At 47.9% G+C, this 19,551-nt stretch overlaps 1 protein-coding gene across 3 annotated transcripts in view; it reads left to right on the top strand.

The window, feature by feature from the left end:
* LOC142472217 (lipocalin-like) overlaps positions 1–19,551 on the top strand; it is a 225,673-nt gene that overhangs the window by 167,766 nt on the left and 38,356 nt on the right. Inside the window, exons 5-8 of one of the 3 annotated variants that reach the window (XM_075579107.1) lie at positions 5,155–5,268; positions 5,837–5,938; positions 6,436–6,461; positions 7,388–7,516. In XM_075579107.1, the coding sequence (XP_075435222.1) occupies positions 5,155–5,268; positions 5,837–5,938; positions 6,436–6,458 (239 nt within the window). In that variant the 3' untranslated portion in view covers positions 6,459–6,461; positions 7,388–7,516. Of the gene's footprint in view, positions 1–5,154; positions 5,269–5,836; positions 5,939–6,435; positions 6,462–7,387; positions 7,517–19,551 lie in introns of those variants that run through there. The other 2 variants (XM_075579108.1, XM_075579109.1) reach the window with 2 other exon arrangements.

A 19,551-nucleotide genomic window follows, 5' to 3' on the forward strand; every position in this document is an offset into this window, starting at 1 on the left:
CTCCGCGCGTCTCGTGACGCAGCCTGTGCGCGCACACACTCCTTTTCTAAAACCTGTCAGTCCCTTAACTCCTCCTCCTATGCCCTGCAAGCCATCTCTGTCTGATTCCCCTGTCTCCTCCTCTTCTCCTCCTGATCTATCCCTGCTGTCTCCCACTTCTCCTCCTCTCTCTCCCATTGGTGTTCCCTCCTTTATAATCCCTGTCTGTCCTCTCTATCATTGCTCTGCATAGTTTCTGTTATCCCTGTGTGTGCAGTCCTATGCTTTGCTCTCTCTGTGCTCCAGGCTGTTACTGCTCCTGCTTATCTTGGATTTCCCTGGTTTTGACCCCTGCTCGTCCTGGACTACCCTGCTCTCTGTTACCCCTGAACCCTTCTTAAGAACTCTACGTTGCTGACCTCTGGAACCCTTGGACTTGGCTTACGAAGTCAACTACTCTGCTTTCTGGATCCCTGGACTTTGGCGCACGGACACTACCATTCTTACGTCATACCACCAAGACGTTGCAAGTATACTAACTACTTTTTAAACAGGCCCAGCAATGCCATACCACACTCTGGGCTTGCCCCCACTGCTGTGGGTGTGTGGTAATACCGTTCCCACCTCAGTATTGGGGTCTTGCCAGGTCTGTGGGCATATGGGCGTGACAATCCTTCCGCTTTCCCTCTTATCGAGGCCATAGCCTTAGTTCCCAATCTGAAGGCCGTATTTTAAAACAGTTTCTAAAACAAACATTTTAACCTTTTATAACATTATTACTAGCATTTCTATATTATCTAAACAATAGTCTTTCCAGCTTGGCTTGTCCCAAGTCTGTTTTGGTCTATGTCTTTAGAATAGTCCTCAGAAAGGAAAATGGCCCTTGTTTCAAACTTTACGGCGACCTTTTTAGTTCTCTCCGACCATACAGAATGTCTCTTCTGCTTCTTTCCTTTCTTTCGCCGGAGGCTCTTCATCATCGTTCTGTAGCAATCTCCGTCTCAGTTTCTTTTGGGTCCTGGCTTCCTAATGTCGTCTTCCTTGTCTTAGTCCCCGTTCTGCTCCATGCCTCCCTTCTCGGGAGGGGCTGTGCTTGTTGAAGTTTTCTTGCCATTTCCGGGGTAACTTCTATCCCCAGGGATTTGATGAAATCCTGGCCCTCATCTAGTCTCCGCATTATAGCCTGTTTGCCGTTGTGTGTAGCTTAGAGACAGAAGGGGAAACCCCATCGGTATCTAACTTCGGAACTTCTAAGTATGCTTGTAATTTCTCTCAGTCCTCTCCTTTTTGCCAGAGTTAATGGCGTGATGTCCGTAAATATCTGGATGAGGGCTTCTTCGAAGCTAATGGTATTCATATTCTTGGTTTTGTGGAGGATTTCTTCTTTCATTGAGAAATAGTGGAGCCTGGTTATATCATCTCTGGGGCCTCCTCCCTCATAGTCTCTGGGGCTCTATCCATCTCTAGTCTTTCTGTTGTCACTTCAGGAATTATACTCTGGAACAGTCTTCGTAAATAGGGTCTGATATCGCCTGGTCTTACCGACTCTGGGACATTCCTTATCCTGATTTTATTTCGCCTAGACCTTTTCTCCGCATCTGCCCTTGCTTCCTGTAGTTCTGCTATTTGTTCCTTCAGCAGCTTGATTTCTGAGTCCCTCGAGATCTGGCTCTCTGTGACGTTTTCCATGACTTCTTCAAGGCTTGTGGTTCTCTTTTCTACTGTCTTTGATTTCTGATTGTAGGCCCTTCATGGCTCCTCGAAGCTCTTCATGGAAAGTCTGTCTAATTTCTTTGACCCATGCTCTCAGGTCTTTTCTGATACTTGACTCCCTCTCCATGCCTTTGTCCGAATCGGCCTCCTCCTGTTCGCGTGTTGGGCCCCCGTCTTCTTTCCCAGGCACGGTAAGGTTCGCTGTTTTTTTTATTGAAGAATATCGACGCCTCTGGTTTTTGCGTTTTCTTAGGGGGGGGGGGCATCTCTTTGCTTTCTCTAGTGCTCTTATTGAGTTTTGTTCACTTTAAGTGTTTGGGATTGTCTATCATTTACTTTGTAGCTGAGCTCTGTCTATTGCCAGTGTGGGCCTGAGCATAAATATTCTGTTTTCCCTTCTGAGCTAATATCCGTAGTTGTCTTGAGTTGTGAGTGGTGTGCAGTGCTGTTGGGATCAGGCCGATCTCCCCTCCCCCTGTGCCTCACCTCAGTCTATAGACAGGCCACGGACCACACTTCTTTATTGAAGAGATCACAGTCTCCCGAGCTGCTGCTAGGCACAAGGGAAGCACACCCTATCATTCAGTGTGCAGTCCAGAGGTGCTCAGGGGTCTGTTGAAGGTAGCAATATTTGCGCCTCTCCCCGTAATGGGTCGCCGGCGGTAATCTTGCAGCAGGGTCTGCTGGCTCTCTAATTGGGCTCCCCCTCCCTCCCTTGTTATCCGCGGCTGATAGGGGTGAGTCACAGCTTCCAATCCCAGTTAAGTATAATAGCAGAGCGCCGGTAACTCCGCTTCTAGCGTCTCGCGTCTGCACGCACTGGCTTCACCTCACCTCAGTTGGTTACGATCGGGCACAGGCTTATGGCGGCCCCATCCTGTGTCAGCTGATCCCGGCCGCCACTGGCGGGCCTCTTGTTGCCGCCGGGATCTCCCCAGCTGCTGCCTCTCTCCTGCACTGTCCCACGCCGGACCTCCTTCATGCCGGTGCGCGTCAGAAGTGTAGGAGGCCAGCCAGCACCTGGGGAGATGCTGGGCGGCAACAAAACGCCACCGACAGCACAGTGAGGGAGAGAGGCAGGCCCAAAGTAAAAGTGTATATATATATATGAATTTAGGGGGGTAGTGTGTGGGTGTATTTGGGGGCGGGTGTGGGTGTATTTGCGGGGGTAGTGTGTGTGTACTTGGTGGGGTTAGTGTGTGTATTTGGGGGGAGGGTATGTGTCTATTTGGGGGGGGGTGTAGGTGTATTTGGGGGTGTATTGTGTGTATTTGGTGGGGGGTAGTGTGTATGTATTTGGGGGGAGGGTAGTGTGTGTCTATTTTGGGGGTTATTGTGTGTGTGTGTTTGGACGGGGTAGTGTTTGGGGGGGAGAGTGTGTTTGGAGGGAGGGAGAGTGTGTTTGGAGGGGGGAGAGTGTGTGTTTGGAGGGGGGGAGAGTGTGTGTTTGGAGGGGTGAGAGTGTGTGTTTGGAGGGGGGAGAGTGTGTGTTTGGAGGGGGGGAGAGTGTGTGTTTGGAGGGGGGAGAGTGTGTGTTTGGAGGGGGTAGTGTGTGTTTGGGGGGGTAGTGTGCATGTTTGTGGGGGTAGTGTGTGTATTTGTGGGGGTAGTATGTGTGTTTGGGTGGGGGGTAATGTGTGTTTTTGGGGGTAGTGTACTTGTGTTTTTGGAGTGTAGTGACTGTGTGTGTGTTTGGGAGGGGTAGTGTGTGTGTGTGTGTGTGTGTGTGTGTGTGTGTGTGTGTGTGTGTGTGTGTGTGTGTGTGTGTGTGTGTGTGTGTGTGTGTGTGTGTGTGTGTGTGTGTGTGTGTGTGTGTGTATTTGGGGGGTAGTGTGTGATTGTGTGTGTATTTGGGGGGTAGTGTGTGATTGTGTGTGTATTTGGGGGGTAGTGTGTGATTGTGTGTGTGTGTGTGTGTGTGTGTGTGTGTGTGTATTTGGGGTGTAGTGTGTGATTGTGTGTGTGTATTTGGGGGGGTAGTGTGTGATTGTGTGTATGTGTGTGTATTTGGGGGGTAGTGTGTGATTGTGTGTGTGTGTGTGTGTGTATTTGGGGGGTAGTGTGTGATTGTGTGTGTGTGTATTTGGGGGGTAGTGTGTGTGTGTGTGTGTGTGAGTTTGGGAGGGTAGTGTGTGTGTGTGTTTGTGTATTAGGGGGGGGGGGGTTAGTGTATGTATGTATATGTAAATGACAAACTGTCCTGCACAGAAAAGCAATTAAAAAACAAACAAAATAGTTTGTCGTATGTTAATGCTTATACAGTATACAGCTATTATTGTGTGTACAGTATATGTATGCGTGTTGGGGTGTTATATTCATGCATATGTTGTATGATAATGCTTATACACAGTATATAGCTATTAGTGTGTATAGAACAGTATATGGAAGTGAACTGGGGCACTCCCTTTACACAGTACTTTAAGCTGACCAGAAGAATAGGGTCAAAATAAACATATAAATATACTGTACCACACTTCAAATGCTCAGTGTCTGCTGCTCAACCCCTGGAAAAGGATCTTCCCACGATCCTCAAGGAAACATATGTAGAAAGAGAGACAGAGGGGCACAGACAAGGGTCAGAATCAGTGTCAGACCGGTGACTGAAAAACACAGTGTTAAACCAGTGATTAAAAGCACAGGGGTGATAGGAATTTATACAATATGTACTCACACGGGCCTGTGTGGTACTGGATAGTACTATAGGTATCTTTGTCTTCTATCTTCTTGTTAGTCAGTTGCACTACCTCTCCCTCTGTACGTCAGGGATGGGCCACTCAGGGCGCATATATTGGGAGACAGCGCCACACAGATCAATAAAAATTGATTTTTTTCAGCAAAAAGAGTGAGATAACAATTAACTCACATGTAAAAAACTGCTCAAGGACGCCGACGTCACCCTCCCGCTCTCCGGTGCAGTGCGCTCCTGTTCGCCACATCCGGTCTACAGGACTGATCACCATCAGTGCAGGCGCCGGCTACGGTGTCCTCGAGCAGACACACAGCTTCTGGTCCAGGTCTCTGCACACACAACGCATTTCTGATCGATAAATCCTACACAGCTGACGAAGGATTTATCGATCCGAAACGTAGCCCATCCCTGACGTACAGAGGGAGAGGTAGTGTCTGCGCCCCTGTCTCTCTTTCTACATAGTACAGTATACGTGTGTGTGGGGTGTGTAATATTCATGCATGTGTTTCTTCCTTGAAAGGTTGCAGCCCCCTGTACTAGTCCTATCCAGGAACAGCATGGAGGGCAGTTTCATTAGAACAGGCACCTACTATTCTAAATGAGTGAACTAATGGCAGATGACATTACAATATAAAAACCATATTGTTAATACATAAATCCCATCCATAGAAGGGCAAATTGTTGTTTAGTAAAATAGTAAGACCCCGTTCCCCTGCTCAGAGGTACTTTTGGTAGATAAGGCAAGCACTTTTTGGTGTGTTCTTCTCTAAAAGACTCGGGTGAGGATTATGACGTGCGCTTTGTCGAGACCAACTACGAGGAGTATGCCTTGATGTCCATGCGCAAGACCAAGGGCCCGGACGTCTACACCACAGTGGCTCTGCTTGGTAAGTGAATGTTCCACTGGGGTTGGGTGAGAAGATTCATCATCTATGGGCAGTAAGAAGCCAGGAAAGGTATGACTGGGGTGGAAAGCCACTTCCAAGTTATAGAATAAAAGGGGTAGCAATGGATAGGACCATATTCCACAAAATAGGGTTACTAGAAAAGACCTAGAGAAGCAAAGCAGGAAACGGAGGGATACCTACCCTGAGAGAACAAAGCAGCAGAGAAGGAATGGATGGGGCCTAACAGCGGCAGATGTGAATATATTGCGATGCAATGGGGAGTGGATGCTAAAACAAGAATCTGAGCAGGAAGGAAACAATACACCGGGTGGATATGTGGAACGGAATAAAACATTATGGGAGTATGAATAAGAAATATGAGGTGGTCATTGAATATCTTAGTGGTATACTGGGGGAGCAGGAAAAAACCTGTGTGTATCAGGTGAAGGTAGAGGGATAATCGGAAGCATGACTGGCACATTAATAGGACTGCGGGTTGTTGAAGATTCCTCAGGTAGGATATGATGGGCAGGAACATTCTTGGAGCAGTTTTGCTTTCTGGTTTCAGGCCGAGATAAGAAACTGAGGCCAGAAGTGATAGCCAAATTCCGTAATTTCTCTCTGGAGCTAGGGATTGGCGAGGACAATATTCTCATTCTGCCTCAAACTGGTAAGAAAACAACAAGGAATTTCACATGGTACAATGCTAAACACAGGTGGAAATATACATGTATTAGCCATTGTATTTGCTTTGTATCAAGAACAGCAAAGCCACACATTTAGTTCAGAGGTGGCCAACAGGGTCCTACCAGTCTCTGTATTACAATGTATAAGGCCGTGCTTATACGCAATGCGGCCGGGCGTGCGACACCATGCGCTGCCAAAATAATTTCATGTTTCACACTCAGAGTGCACAAACAAGGCAGCCAAGCGCGCAAATTTACAGCAGATCCAAGAAATTGATTTTCTGTAGTGAAGGTCGCGGTTCAGGCAATGAGGGCGAACGGTATCGGGCGTGCGCATCTCCCTGAGGGAGCGCGCGCGCCCTGCTGGTATCAATGCAGCCCAACAGACACAGATTTGATAACCCAAATAATGTAGGTTACAAACTAGTGTGTGTGTGTGTACACCACTTCTCTAAAATATCCATGTATTTCCTTCCCACAGATCAGTGCATGCCGGAAGCCTAACAGGTGAGTATTAAAACTGCACATTTGCTGGATAATTGAAGATTGAAATCCCGGTCGGGATCTTCCCCAGGCTGACATTTTCAACAGGATTCTTCCCCATATCTTGGCTTTTGCCTGTTGCATTTTCACCAGACCTCCCATTATTAGCCTGTATATATAATTCAGTGTAGTATCATGTTCTGTTTGTCAAAACACAAGTCCGTCCCCCACAATTGATGTAGAAATATAATGTTTTAACGAGCCCCATCACTTCCCTGCAGAAATCTGCCTGTATACTGCACCATCACACTCAGAAGATTTCTGATTATACAGTATTTCTTTATTCCCTTGTGGACTGAAGATACATGCATGTGTGTTCTTTCTTCTCCCAGAAATACTTATTTAGAGCTGTAAGTGACCTTTAGACGCTCACTGTGCGATTTCAGAGATTTAAAAAAACAAAAAAAAGCCCAACCGCTGAATATTTCATAAAACATGTTTGCTTTAGAGTTCAGGCCTTATCACTGTAAGGTTGGAACCCCTGCACCTATCCCTTAATGCAGGGGTGCTCATCTCCAGTCGTCAATCCCTACCCCAACAGGTTAGGTTTTCAGGATATCCCTGCTTCAGCACAGGTGTCTCAATCAGTCCCAGCTTCAGCACAGCTGGCTCAATCCGAGGCTCAGACCGAGCCTCTGATTGAGCCACCTGTGCTTAAACTGGGATATCCTGAAACCTGACCTGTTTGGGGGGCGGGGGCTTGAGCAGCGAAGTTGAGCCCCCCCAGCCTTAATAAAAGCATAATGTATTGTACGTTTATTTAAGGATATTTGATCATGTGTTTTCATTCCATATAACTCATTATCGAACACGTTAAAATGTTTTTAAAATATTCCAATTTAAATGCACGTTACTAATGTAAACTGCTTTATGGGTTTTTGTCCTTTCAGAATGCAAGAACAGTACCCAACATTTCCACTAGGCGGCCCTTCATATATTAAATGGCTTTATTCTCAATCTGAGGATATGAAAGAGGCCCAGCACGCCTGCGTATTAATAAAATCCTACATTCAAACAAACACTGGTTGTAATTTATTTTATACTAGCTGTAAGTACCCGGCGTTCCCAGGGAATTCTAAGGAACCCCTCAAAATACTGAGATTTATAAATAGATCATTTATATTTTTAGTTTCTTAAAGCAGCCATCCAAGCTGCCGTTTATTTAACATTTAATTTTTTCCCCCTTTAATATGTGCATCAGTACAATCCACACAACAAGTAACAATGATAAGTAATTAGTTAAATTGCCGATCGATCTGTTCTCCTGTGATTGATCGGTGAAGATTTGCTCGGGGGTTCACTAAATGGCTGTTAGTGCAGCAGAAGAGGACAAAAGATGGGGAAGATCATGTGACCAGGCAGTCACTAGATACAATTGGTGTACTGCTAGAGAGAGGGCAGGGCCCAAAAAGGGGTGTGCCAGAACTTGTTTCAGAAGAGGAAGGGGATGTGACTTTGTAAATGGTCGCTATAGAAACAAAAATGCAAACCGGGGGGTGCGTGGCATTTTCTGGGGGGGGGGGGGAGGGAGGGGTTGAGTAGCATTTACAGAGGCCCTGCGCTCTTCCCCACAACATTTGAATTAATGCCATATGCAAACAATGAGGTGAAAAAATATGTGAGTGAGGGGGGTGGTTCTAGGGTGACAGGAAAAAATCATTCATATATAGGGCTATAACACATTATGTGCCCCCTTCACTAAGTGGTGCGAAACCATAAGGCACCTTTTAGATTATTAATTAGAAGCTGTAAGAGGTTTTACAGATTAACACCTATTGGTGAATCTGAGCTAAAGTCCCAAGAGTGATATGTTCATATTCCGTGTGCCTTTCCTTCCTCTGAGGAACCAAATCATAAAAGCAAACTCGTCTCCCCCCAAATGACGAAGTCCATGAGTGTGTTAAACCTGTGAGCTATTGAGACCTAGAGGTGACAACCGTGTTGCCCTTTTTGTTTGCTTTGTTCCCCAATACTGAAGTCCTGAATCCTAGAGGTTGCAGAGACCATATCCTATTCACATACAGTCAAGTCCTGAGGGCGACAGGCTCTTTAACCATGGCTTAGACAGGAGGTCCTACAGATAACAGACTTTGCAGAGCTGCGAGTTCCCCTAAACCAACAAGCAGAAAAGATACCTCTCTCTGAATTCCTTCTCTCATACCCAAAAGGTGACATTCTGCTCTGCTTGCATCCCAAACAGTTTACCAACATCTATAACACATCATATGGAATATAAAGGTTATCACAATGTCTGCAGCATTTTATTTCATGGTAACACATACTAGAATGTTCAATTACAGCCTGGAATTCTCATTGTATATCCTGGGTGGGGTGTATAAGATGAATATTGTACTATTTTCAGACATTACATTGCTGTCCCGCATTCAAATATAAAAGAAATTCGGAATTGAATTATTCAGTTTTATCTGGAAACACAAACAACCGAGGATAGCTAGGTCAATTATGTTGGACGCCAAGGAAGGAGGTGGTATGGCTGTTCCAAATATCCTAAAATATTATATAGCCTCCCATATGAAACAAATGGTTTACTGGCACCCCCTGACAGGAATGTATGCCTGAGTGGACCTGGAGATCTCGCTAAAGAACCTGATTGGTCTATCTTTTTTGTTGTGGTCTAGTTCTTGGACAGGGGCCGGGAGACAGTCGGAACCCACAGTTATTGGATTAACTTTGAAAACTTGGCAAATTGCAAAAAAGAAATATAAGGTTGTGTCGGTCCCCTTCTAGGCTCACACCCCTGTTCGGTAATCCGGGGTTTACCCCGGGTTTTCAGTGTCAGGGTTTTGAAATCTGGAGATATAGAGGAATTCTGGAGATAAGAGGGTTATTAGAAAAGGATAAACTAATGTCCTTTGAGGAAATGATGAGAAAGTATGGTCTGCCCCAAACTGAGCTATTTAGGTATATGCAGGTCCGCCATTTTGTGCATCAGGGCATCTACACTGAGGAATTCCCTAGATATACACGATTTGAAGATTTATGTAAAACAAAAAAATACCAAAGAGGTTTAATATCATCTCTGTACCAGGGGCTAACTCTTAAAAAAGATACCCCAAATCATAAATATATGGACCAGTGGGCTCTGGATTTCCAGACTGAAATAACAAGGGAGGACTGGGAAGATATCTGGGACAATGCAGGTAAAACCTCTATATGTATGGTAACAAAAGAGAATATATATAACATTTTGTTACGTTGGTGCTACACCCCCAAAAGACTAAAGCAGATGTTCCCAGGGACCTCGGACAGATGCTGGAGGGGGTGTGGACAATTAGGAGATTTGACACATGGAGGTATTGCCCAGTAATGCAGGCGTATTGTAGGACAGTTTTGAAATTAATAAAAGATGTGACTGATATCAAAATCCCATTAGACCCAACTCTGATTATCCTAGCTAAACCTATGGAGGATGTGAATCATTATACACAAAGATTGATCCTGCATATTCTAACAGCGGCTGGATGCGCTGTAGCAGCGGCGTGGAAAAAGACACTCCCGCCCTCCAGAAGAGAGGATATTAGAAGGATCAATGATGTTCAATTAAGGAAGAAACTTACCTCATTTCTGAACCCCACCACTAGGAAGTATGATAGAGTGTGGGACCCCTGGGATGCTGGATACAGGTGCGCTCCCGGAGGGAGAGAGGATATGGGAGGGAATGTAAAATATGGTGTTTACCAAATTATGTATGACATGTAATGTGACAGTTGTTGTTTGTAAGAAATTTGGTACAAAATAGTTGCCCCCCCCCCTTTTATTTTTGCATCCTTCCCCTTCCCTTTTATGTGTGAAAAAATAATAAAAATATAAGTTTAAAAAAAAAAAAGTGAGTCAAAATTGCACCTGGTTGTGTAAACAACTGCAAACAAATTAGCAGGGAGTCAAATAGGCCACAAATTGAAGGGAACAGCCCTGGTTTAGTTAGTATGCCTCCCAGAGGCTCTGGGCATCTGTGTCCTCCTGGTCTCTGATGTATGTATATTTAAAAGGGGAGCTAGATCACAACCGGGGAATTACCGACCTGTAAGCCTGACTTCAATAGTAGGGAAACTACTTGAAGGTTTAATACGGGATAATATTCAGGAATACCAAATGGAAAACGAAATGATTAGTAATAGTCAGCATGGATTTATGAAGGATAGATCTTGCCAAACTAACCTTATTTGTTTCTTTGAGGAGGGAAGTAGGAATTTAGACCAGGGTAATGCAGTTGATGTGGTCTACTTAGATTTTGCAAAGGCTTTTGATACAGTTTCACACAAGAGGTTGGTGTACAAAATAAAGAAAATTGGACTCAGTAATAATATATGCAGCTGGATTGAAAACTGGTTAAAGGACAGACAACAGAGGGTTGTCATAAATGAAACTTTTTCAGGTTGGGCTAAAGTCGTGAGTGGAGTACCTCAGGGATCGGTACTGGGACCCCTGCTTTTTAACTTGTTTATTAATGACCTTGAGGTTGGGATCGAGAGCAAAGTCTCCATCTTTGCTGATGATACTAAATTGTGTAAGGTAATAGAATCAGAGCAGGATGTAATTTCTCTTCAGAAGGACTTGAAGATACTGGAAACGTGGGCAGGTAAATGGCAGATGAGGTTTAATACAGATAAATGTAAGGTTATGCATTTGGGATGCAAGAATAAAAAGGCGACTTACAAATTAAATGGAGATATATTGGGGGAATCCTTGATGGAGAAGGATTTAGGAGTGCTTGTAGACAGCAGGCTTAGCAATAGTGACCAATGTCATGCAGTAGCTGCAAAGGCAAACAAGATCTTATCTTGCATCAAACGGGCAATTGATGGAAGGGAAGTAAACATGATTATGCCCCTTTACAAAGCATTAGTAAGACCACACCTTGAATATGGAGTACAATTTTGGGCACCAATCCTAAGAAAAGACATTATGGAACTAGAGAGAGTGCAGAGAAGAGCCACGAAATTAATAAAGGGGATAGACATTCTAACTTATGAGGAGAGGCTAGCTAAATTAGATTTATTTACATTAGAAAAGAGGCGTCTAAGAGGGGATATGATAACTATATACAAATATATTCAGGGACAATACAAGGAGCTTTCAAATGAACTATTCATCCCACGGGCAGTACAAAGGACTCGGGGCCATCCCTTAAGGTTGGAGGAAAGGAAATTTCACCAGCAACAAAGGAAAGGGTTCTTTACAGTAAGGGCAGTTAAAATGTGGAATTCATTACCCATGGAGATTGTGATGGCAGATACAATAGATTAGCTTACATTAGATTCATTTAGACTAGGGGTGCACAAACTGGGGGTCACACACGTGAGGTCTCTGCAACGCCCCTTACCATGTCTTCAGAATGTGTCACCATGGCAACGAGGCGTCAAATGATGCCCCGGGCTCACGTGCCATCATGTTACCACGTAACCTTGCGGTGTCATTTGATGCCGAAGACAAGGTAAGTAGGGGGGCGCAAGCAGGGTGACCGAGCAGGCAAAGTTTGCGCACCCCTGACAGACTAAGTTTTTCAGGGCAAAGATTTCCATCTCCCTAGGTTCTCTTTCATGGTGAACTCTCTTCTCTCTAATCTATGTACTGCGTCACCCAAGTATTAAATATGGGCCTCTGTTTTCACTATTTGCTAGTCACTACTTTCAGTGCAACAACGAATCGTGTGTTTTTAACCTAATGTCTTACTAAAGAAAAGAGAAGCTTTGTCTTCTCAGTACAAGTGTGTGCATAATGTTTCAATACGTATTAACAAACAGCCTAAATGGACACAATGTGTGAGCACACAGAGAATGTATGGACAGGCCACAGAACATTCCGACCTGACACAATGTTACATTTGGGGGCTGTGACGCACATTCAGATTTTCTTTCCAACGATCGCTTTTGTTTTTCAGAAGCCCCCAGGTGAGATCACACCGGCCTGGATGTAAATGGAAAGGCTCAGGAGGACAGTTCTGTTTTAATAACAAGAGCAAAAAGATATACAAATAAATGCACAAAGCAGCACACTGCCCAGGGAGACAGGTGTATAAAAATAGAAAATATTTATTGTCTTTCACACATGACAAACAGGGAGGTGAACAGGAGAAAAAAGCAGAAGGACAGCGCACTGCCAGAAAAAAAGGAGAAAGCTCACAGTAAAATAAATTCTTTATTCTTGAAATGGATCCAACAAAACCCCTAGAGAGGTCAAAAAATCACCACACCTATGCGTTTCGGGCCGTATGCCCTTTATCAAGGTGTATAATACTACACTAAACAACCGGTATCTAAACACAGTTCCTGTTCGCGCCAAACATGTGACGTCACGACCCGCTATCCAATCAGCTTGATACTCCTTCGTGCGGAGGCTCTGATTGGATATCATGCGTGTCAACAGGAAAACTTTATTGCAACCGGACAAATCACTCCAAGCCTCCTAAGAGGCATGCAACATTGAAACGAGTGATGCTATTGGCTAAATCCAGAGACAACAAGCCCTGCTTTATTGACAAACGTATATGGACAATGTCATACAGCTACAGTCGTGACTTCAGTGTTGGCTTAAGATGACAACAAATTTGTTCCAATACTAAACCATTAGTACTGTACTAGAAAAACCTACGTGTAACCCAGGTCTCCAGCAGCTCCTAGAGACCCCCCTCCCTTGGAGCCGCGTGGTCGCGGGTGCCGCCGGAGCCAGCGACGGACCCGACGGCTGCTTCCAAAGGTGGGGGCCGGAGCAGGGAGTAGCGTTCTATCTCCGCGAGCAGGCTGGTTGCCGGGGACGCGATCGGGCCGTTGCTAAGGCCGCGATCGCGTTGCTGCGGTCCCGGCAGCTAGCGAGGAGGGCGCCGCCATTGCGCAGAGACTCGCGCATGCGCAGTGATCGCGCAGGCGCAGGTAAGGCCCCAGAGCTAGGGAGAAGTCGCGCGAGTGTAGGGAAAGTGCAGGAAGGGTTGAGGTGGCCCCCAAAGACTCGCGCATGCGCCGGGCAAGTGCGCACGCGGCCCCAATGCATTTGCAGCCTCCACGGGACTACAACTCCCATGAGGCTTAGGGGCAAGCACATCAGGTGCCTCCGTGTGGCCAATAAGGGCCAAGGATTTCTAGAGGGAGCAATAAGATACATTTCGCGCGCTGAGAACGGCAGTTGGAGCTGGGGAGCTGTGAGGGAAGGAAGGGTGCAGAGAGCATGTGCAGCTCCTGCATCGAGTAAGGTCCCCCACATCCCAAGTAAGGCCCCAACTCCCCACCAGGTTAGTGGGTAAGTGCTGAGGGACGGCCCAGATAGGGACGCTGCCCTTAGTGCGTGTGTGTGTGCTGTCTTGTCAGGATCACGGCTGGCAGGGCTGTGAGGCTTGACAAGAAGGCATAGTGCTAGTGTGCAGCAAGTTGCTGTACGCGTTACGAAGTTTGCAGTGCGTAGCTGCTAGTGCGTAGCTGCTAGTGTTAGTGTTAGGGTTCAGTGAGTGTCAGGACTGGGATGAGTTAGGGGAGTGGAGCAGGTTATTACCCCGCAGGCCCTAGGAGTTTTCCCCAAGCCACCCCAGGTTGCGGTTCATCAGGGACAGGCCCTAGGTTAGGGTTCCTGTCGCTTTAGGGTTAGTTAGGGATAGACAGGGATAGCGGCGGTTGCTGTTCCCGTGATGCGGTTGGTGTTGCCGTGATTCGGTTGTGTTCCCGTGAAGCGGTGGGACCCTCGTTGGGGTTCCTGGAGAAGTACCTGGATAGGATCAGTCGGATGCATCGCACGTCTGACCCTTTTAGAAGAGTGTTGCAGGCCCGAGCATCGGAGTGCTCGGAAGGTATTCAATATATATGTGCACCAACAGGCCTAACACATTAATTAGTGACTGCGCAGTCACCCACGTTCTCTATTAGAGTGCGGGACATTGGGTGGGGATTCTCGGGACACTGGGTGGGATCACCTAGTGTTGGGAAGCGTCCTGCGCGATGCAGTAAGTGTCTCCTCTAGAGAGGGACACAGGTTATGATGTTGATATTGCTGTGATCTGTTTCTTGCATGTTGAGTAAAGTCCCTAGTTAATATATATATCTGTGTGAGTATCGATTATTGTGATTGTCCTGCGAGGAACCACTCCCCCTATGGTGGGAGCCATCGCAGGTGGAGGCGCTGCATCGTTGGAAGTAAGTACCCCTAGTATAAATGCCCCAGGTTCCCCATGGCGGAAGCTCAGCCCTCCTGTGAGCCAACAGGTATAGCACCACACTGATAAGTAGTCAGATACACCTACCCACCCCAATCTCACTTAGGGGGGGGGGAAAGAGGGCTACATTTGGAGGCGCTGCTGAGATACAGACCTGGGGTGCCCTCTTCCATTTTTTTTCCCAAATTGTCCAAGTCTCAATTTTTTGTCACCATGTTTGGAAAGTCCGGACACGAGGTCCTTGCCTGGGCTTTGAGGCAATATATGGAACCTGGCCGGGTGTTGGCGGTAGGAGGCCTTCCCACAAATACACCCGCGGTTGAGGTTCAGTACTATATGCGTAAAATTGCTGGGTGGCCGCACGCATGTTTCTTAGAGGAAGAACACGATCCCACGGCCCTATGGAAATCGATACTTTTTGTAGCAACCCCCACTGCGGATATATGCCTGGCAGAGGCACCGTCCACCCTGTGTATGCCCGGGGGCCCGTCTGAGGGGTACCCCCTAGTCTACGCAGACCCAGTAAAATGGCGTCTCCCGCCAAAGCAGGAGAACGCCCGTGCTGCTGGCTGCAAGCCTGCACTAAATTGTGTTGAAGAAAACTGTCCGGGATTGGCGGGAAAACCAGAAGGCTACCCCCCTATCTATACAGAGAGCCCTAGCGTAATTGCAGAGACGGTGATTAAAATGGAGTCTCTCTCTAGCAGTGAGTCACACCTAATATGGCGGCTCCCGCCAAGTCGGGAGAGCACCAGGACTGTGCAAGAAATTGTTGCAGAGTATTGTCCGGGTTGGGCGCGAAACCCTGAACCCCGCCCCTGCACTGTGAGTGACTCAGCACAGAGCCAGAACCACTCCCTTGTAGAAAGTGCCCCATCTTCAGATTCCACCAGGGGGAGCAAGCCTTGTTATCTTCAACCATACAGTGATGCCGTAATAGACTCTTTCTTCTCTGAGGATGAGGATGAGAGAGACTGTCAGGACATACACCCCAATGTGTATGTGGCCTGGCGAGCGCCAGGAGTAGATGGCCTTATGTTAATGTGCCCCTGCCTGCAAGAAGCCTATGACGAGGGAGCCGAACTGTCCCAGTTACCGCTAGACTTCAAGACGACTGAGGTATGCGGAGAACCGGGTATACAATGTTTTAGTCCCACCTGTGACTGCTCTAGAGGTGCACTGGCGTGGGAGGCCGAATGTGAATGCTGCGGTGTGCGGTTCTTGAAGCCTATTACACCCCAGGCTACGGAGGCAGTTAAAGAAGAAGCGGGGAAGCCTGACCCCTCTGCAACAGTGAGTGACATTGCTAATCAGTCTGTCCTAATTCCAGTGGCCCCGTGTGTTCACAACCATGTTGCAGAACCGGTTCCAGACCCTCTCAAAGGGGACGGCTTAGTGGTAGAGCAGGAACCACCGAGCCCAGACCAGCCGATGCCGGAATCACAGGGTAAGGTGTCTATACCCCCATTTTCTTTTAGTGATTCCAGCGACCAACCTCTCGTGGTGATGCGCCTGCTGGCGGACCACTCTAGTGAAGTTATCGAACCAATTATTTCGGCGGATACAGAGCCTGCTGTGGGCCCGTGTGCCCCGGAGGAGGTGTATCCCGATGTTGCGGACCCTGCTGTGGGCCCGTGCGCCCTACAATGGTCAGTCCGACCTACTACCGAGGTACCATCGGTCCTAGAATGGGGACCAGTACCAAACGACGATGAGGGTGAGTCGACTGCCCCAGGGGTGTCGGGGGTGAGCCTCCAGGTGACCGTGGAGCACGATGGCTCCTTAAGTCTGGTCACCCGGGCGAAGGGCTCCCCTCTGCATCGCGTCCTGGCGGAGGTGTCCTCCTTGGGGGAATCCATCCCAAGCCAGTGGAGTGGTAAGGAACTCCCTAACTCCCCACAATCTCCGATGGAGCTGGCCGTGAAGAAGGCCAGAGTTGCGGTTTCTGAACGGAGTATGAGCCCGTGCGCTCCGACACAAGTGGTCCCAGGACTGGGATCCAACGCTCCCGAGTTTTCAGCGCGTAAGTGGACTGCCCCAGAAGTGTCGGGGGCAGGTCCCAAGACAGCCGAGGTGGGAACTGACAGCATCCCCGAGGACCTGTTGGCCACTGTGAGTCACCACAGTGGTCGGGTGTCTACTCTTTACCCCCTGCCAGGTGAAACAGAGACATTGTCCAGTGCTCGCTTCTCAGTGGAAGCCTCGCAAGTCCATAGGGACAAGGACTGTGTAAAGGAAGATCCAGGGAGACTGGCCTCCTTTAAGCCCAAAAAGGAGCATGCCATTCGTCAAGTAGTGGACCGCGGAAAAGGTCCTGGCCTCCTGGTCTACCGCATCCCTGCCGCGGATGGCCGGGTAAAGGCCCGGTTAAGAGACACTGTGCTATTCCTTCCACCAGGGGGAGGAAGTAGTACAGAACCAGTGACTGTCACCCCAGAGCGTGCTCTACAGGAGATTTTTCTAGCGGAGGCTCACAGACGCACAAGTGAGGTACCCCCACATGATCAGTTAGGGGCACCCCATAAATGGTCTCAGCTAGCCTCGGGTATTATGTGTGAATTTCATTGTAACCAGTCATATAATTGCCATGTGATGAGTTGTATTTTCTATGCTGTGCATTTTGATTGTATAACTATTATGTTGATTGATGTCGTTCCCCAAGCGGGGACGTTGGATTTTCCACCAGGGGGAGAGTGTAAGCCAGGTCTCCAGCAGCTCCTAGAGACCCCCCTCCCTTGGAGCCGCGTGGTCGCGGGTGCCGCCGGAGCCAGCGACGGACCCGACGGCTGCTTCCAAAGGTGGGGGCCGGAGCAGGGAGCAGCGTGCTATCTCCGCGAGCAGGCTGGTTGCCGGGGACGCGATCGGGCCATTGCTAAGGCCACGATCGCGTTGCTGCGATCCCGGCAACTAGCGAGGAGGGCGCCGCCATTGCGGAGAGACTCGCGCATGTGCAGTGATCGCGCAGGCGCAGGTAAGGCCCCAGAGCTAGGGAGAAGTCGCGCGAGTGTAGGGAAAGTGCAGGAAGGGTTGAGGTGGCCCCCAAAGACTCGCGCATGTGCAGGGCAAGTGCGCACGCGGCCCCAATGCATTTGCAGCCTCCACGGGACTACAACTCCCATGAGGCTTAGGGGCAAGCACATCAGGTGCCTCCGTGTGGCCAATAAGGGCCAAGGATTTCTAGAGGGAGCAATAAGATACATTTTGCGCGCTGAGAACGGCAGTTGGAGCTGGGGAGCTGTGAGGGAAGGAAGGGTGCAGAGAGCATGTGCAGCTCCTGCATCGAGTAAGGTCCCCCACATCTCAAGTAAGGCCCCAACTCCCCACCAGGTTAGTGGGTAAGTGCTGAGGGACGGCCCAGATAGGGACGCTGCCCTTAGTGCGTGTGTGTGTGCTGTCTTGTCAGGATCACGGCTGGCAGGGCTGTGAGGCTTGACAAGAAGGCATAGTGCTAGTGTGCAGCAAGTTGCTGTACGCGTTACGAAGTTTGCAGTGCGTAGCTGCTAGTGCGTAGCTGCTAGTGTTAGTGTTAGTGTTAGGGTTCAGTGAGTGTCAGGACTGGGATGAGTTAGGGGAGTGGGGCAGGTTATTACCCCGCAGGCCCTAGGAGTTTTCCCCAAGCCACCCCAGGTTGCGGTTCATCAGGGACAGGCCCTAGGTTAGGGTTCCTGTCGCTTTAGTGTTAGTTAGGGATAGACAGGGATAGCGGCGGTTGCTGTTCCCGTGATGCGGTTGGTGTTGCCGTGATTCGGTTGTGTTCCCGTGAAGCGGTGGGACCCTCGTTGGGGTTCCTGGAGAAGTACCTGGATAGGATCAGACGGATGCATCGCACTTCTGACCCTTTTTGAAGAGTGTTGCAGGCCCGAGCATCGGAGTGCTCGGAAGGTATTCAATATATATGTGCACCAACAGGCCTAACACATTAATTAGTGACTGCGCAGTCACCCACGTTCTCTATTAGAGTGCGGGACATTGGGTGGGGATTCTCGGGACACTGGGTGGGATCACCTAGTGTTGGGAAGCGTCCTGCGCGACGCAGTAAGTGTCTCCTCTAGAGAGGGACACAGGTTATGATGTTGATATTGCTGTGATCTGTTTCTTGCATGTTGAGTAAAGTCCCTAGTTAATATATATATCTGTGTGAGTATCGATTATTGTGATTGTCCTGCGAGGAACCACTCCCCCTATGGTGGGAGCCATCGCAGGTGGAGGCGCTGCATCGTTGGAAGTAAGTACCCCTAGTATAAATGCCCCAGGTTCCCCATGGCGGAAGCTCAGCCCTCCTGTGAGCCAACAGGTATAGCACCACACTGATAAGTAGTCAGATACACCTACCCACCCCAATCTCACTTAGGGGGGGGGAAAGAGGGCTACATACGCATAACCAAAGAAAGGAAACATACAAAAAAATAAAACCCACGTTGAATAAAAAGTGGTAAAATTATCTTACAACCCCTAACCAAGTCAATTGACCACATAAACTAAATATATGCAAGTAAATGAACCTATCTTAGCCTGAAAACATAAAAACTAAAATAAACTCTATACATACAGTATAGGGTTTTGAGTGGTATAAACACAGCACACAAGAAATCCTCTTTAATAATCAATAATTAAAAATATATATATATTGTTATATCTGTATATTAAAGACCAAAACAGGAAAGAAAGGAAAAAAGGGAGGGGGGCGGAAGGGGAAGGGGAAAAGAAGGACAAGGAGGAAGGGAGGAATAGGTAGGGAAACAGAAGGAAAGGGGGAGAAGAAAAAGAAGGAAAAGAAAAAGGGGGGGGGGGTAAAGGGGAAAATAGATGTGTGTGTGTGTAAATGAGTATACACTTATCATGAAACACTCTGATGGGGTTCCAATTACAGCCTATAAATGGGGCACCCAACCTAAT

This window comes from Ascaphus truei, chromosome 21, assembly GCF_040206685.1.
Source record: "Ascaphus truei isolate aAscTru1 chromosome 21, aAscTru1.hap1, whole genome shotgun sequence".
NCBI classification, from domain to species: Eukaryota; Metazoa; Chordata; class Amphibia; order Anura; family Ascaphidae; genus Ascaphus; species Ascaphus truei.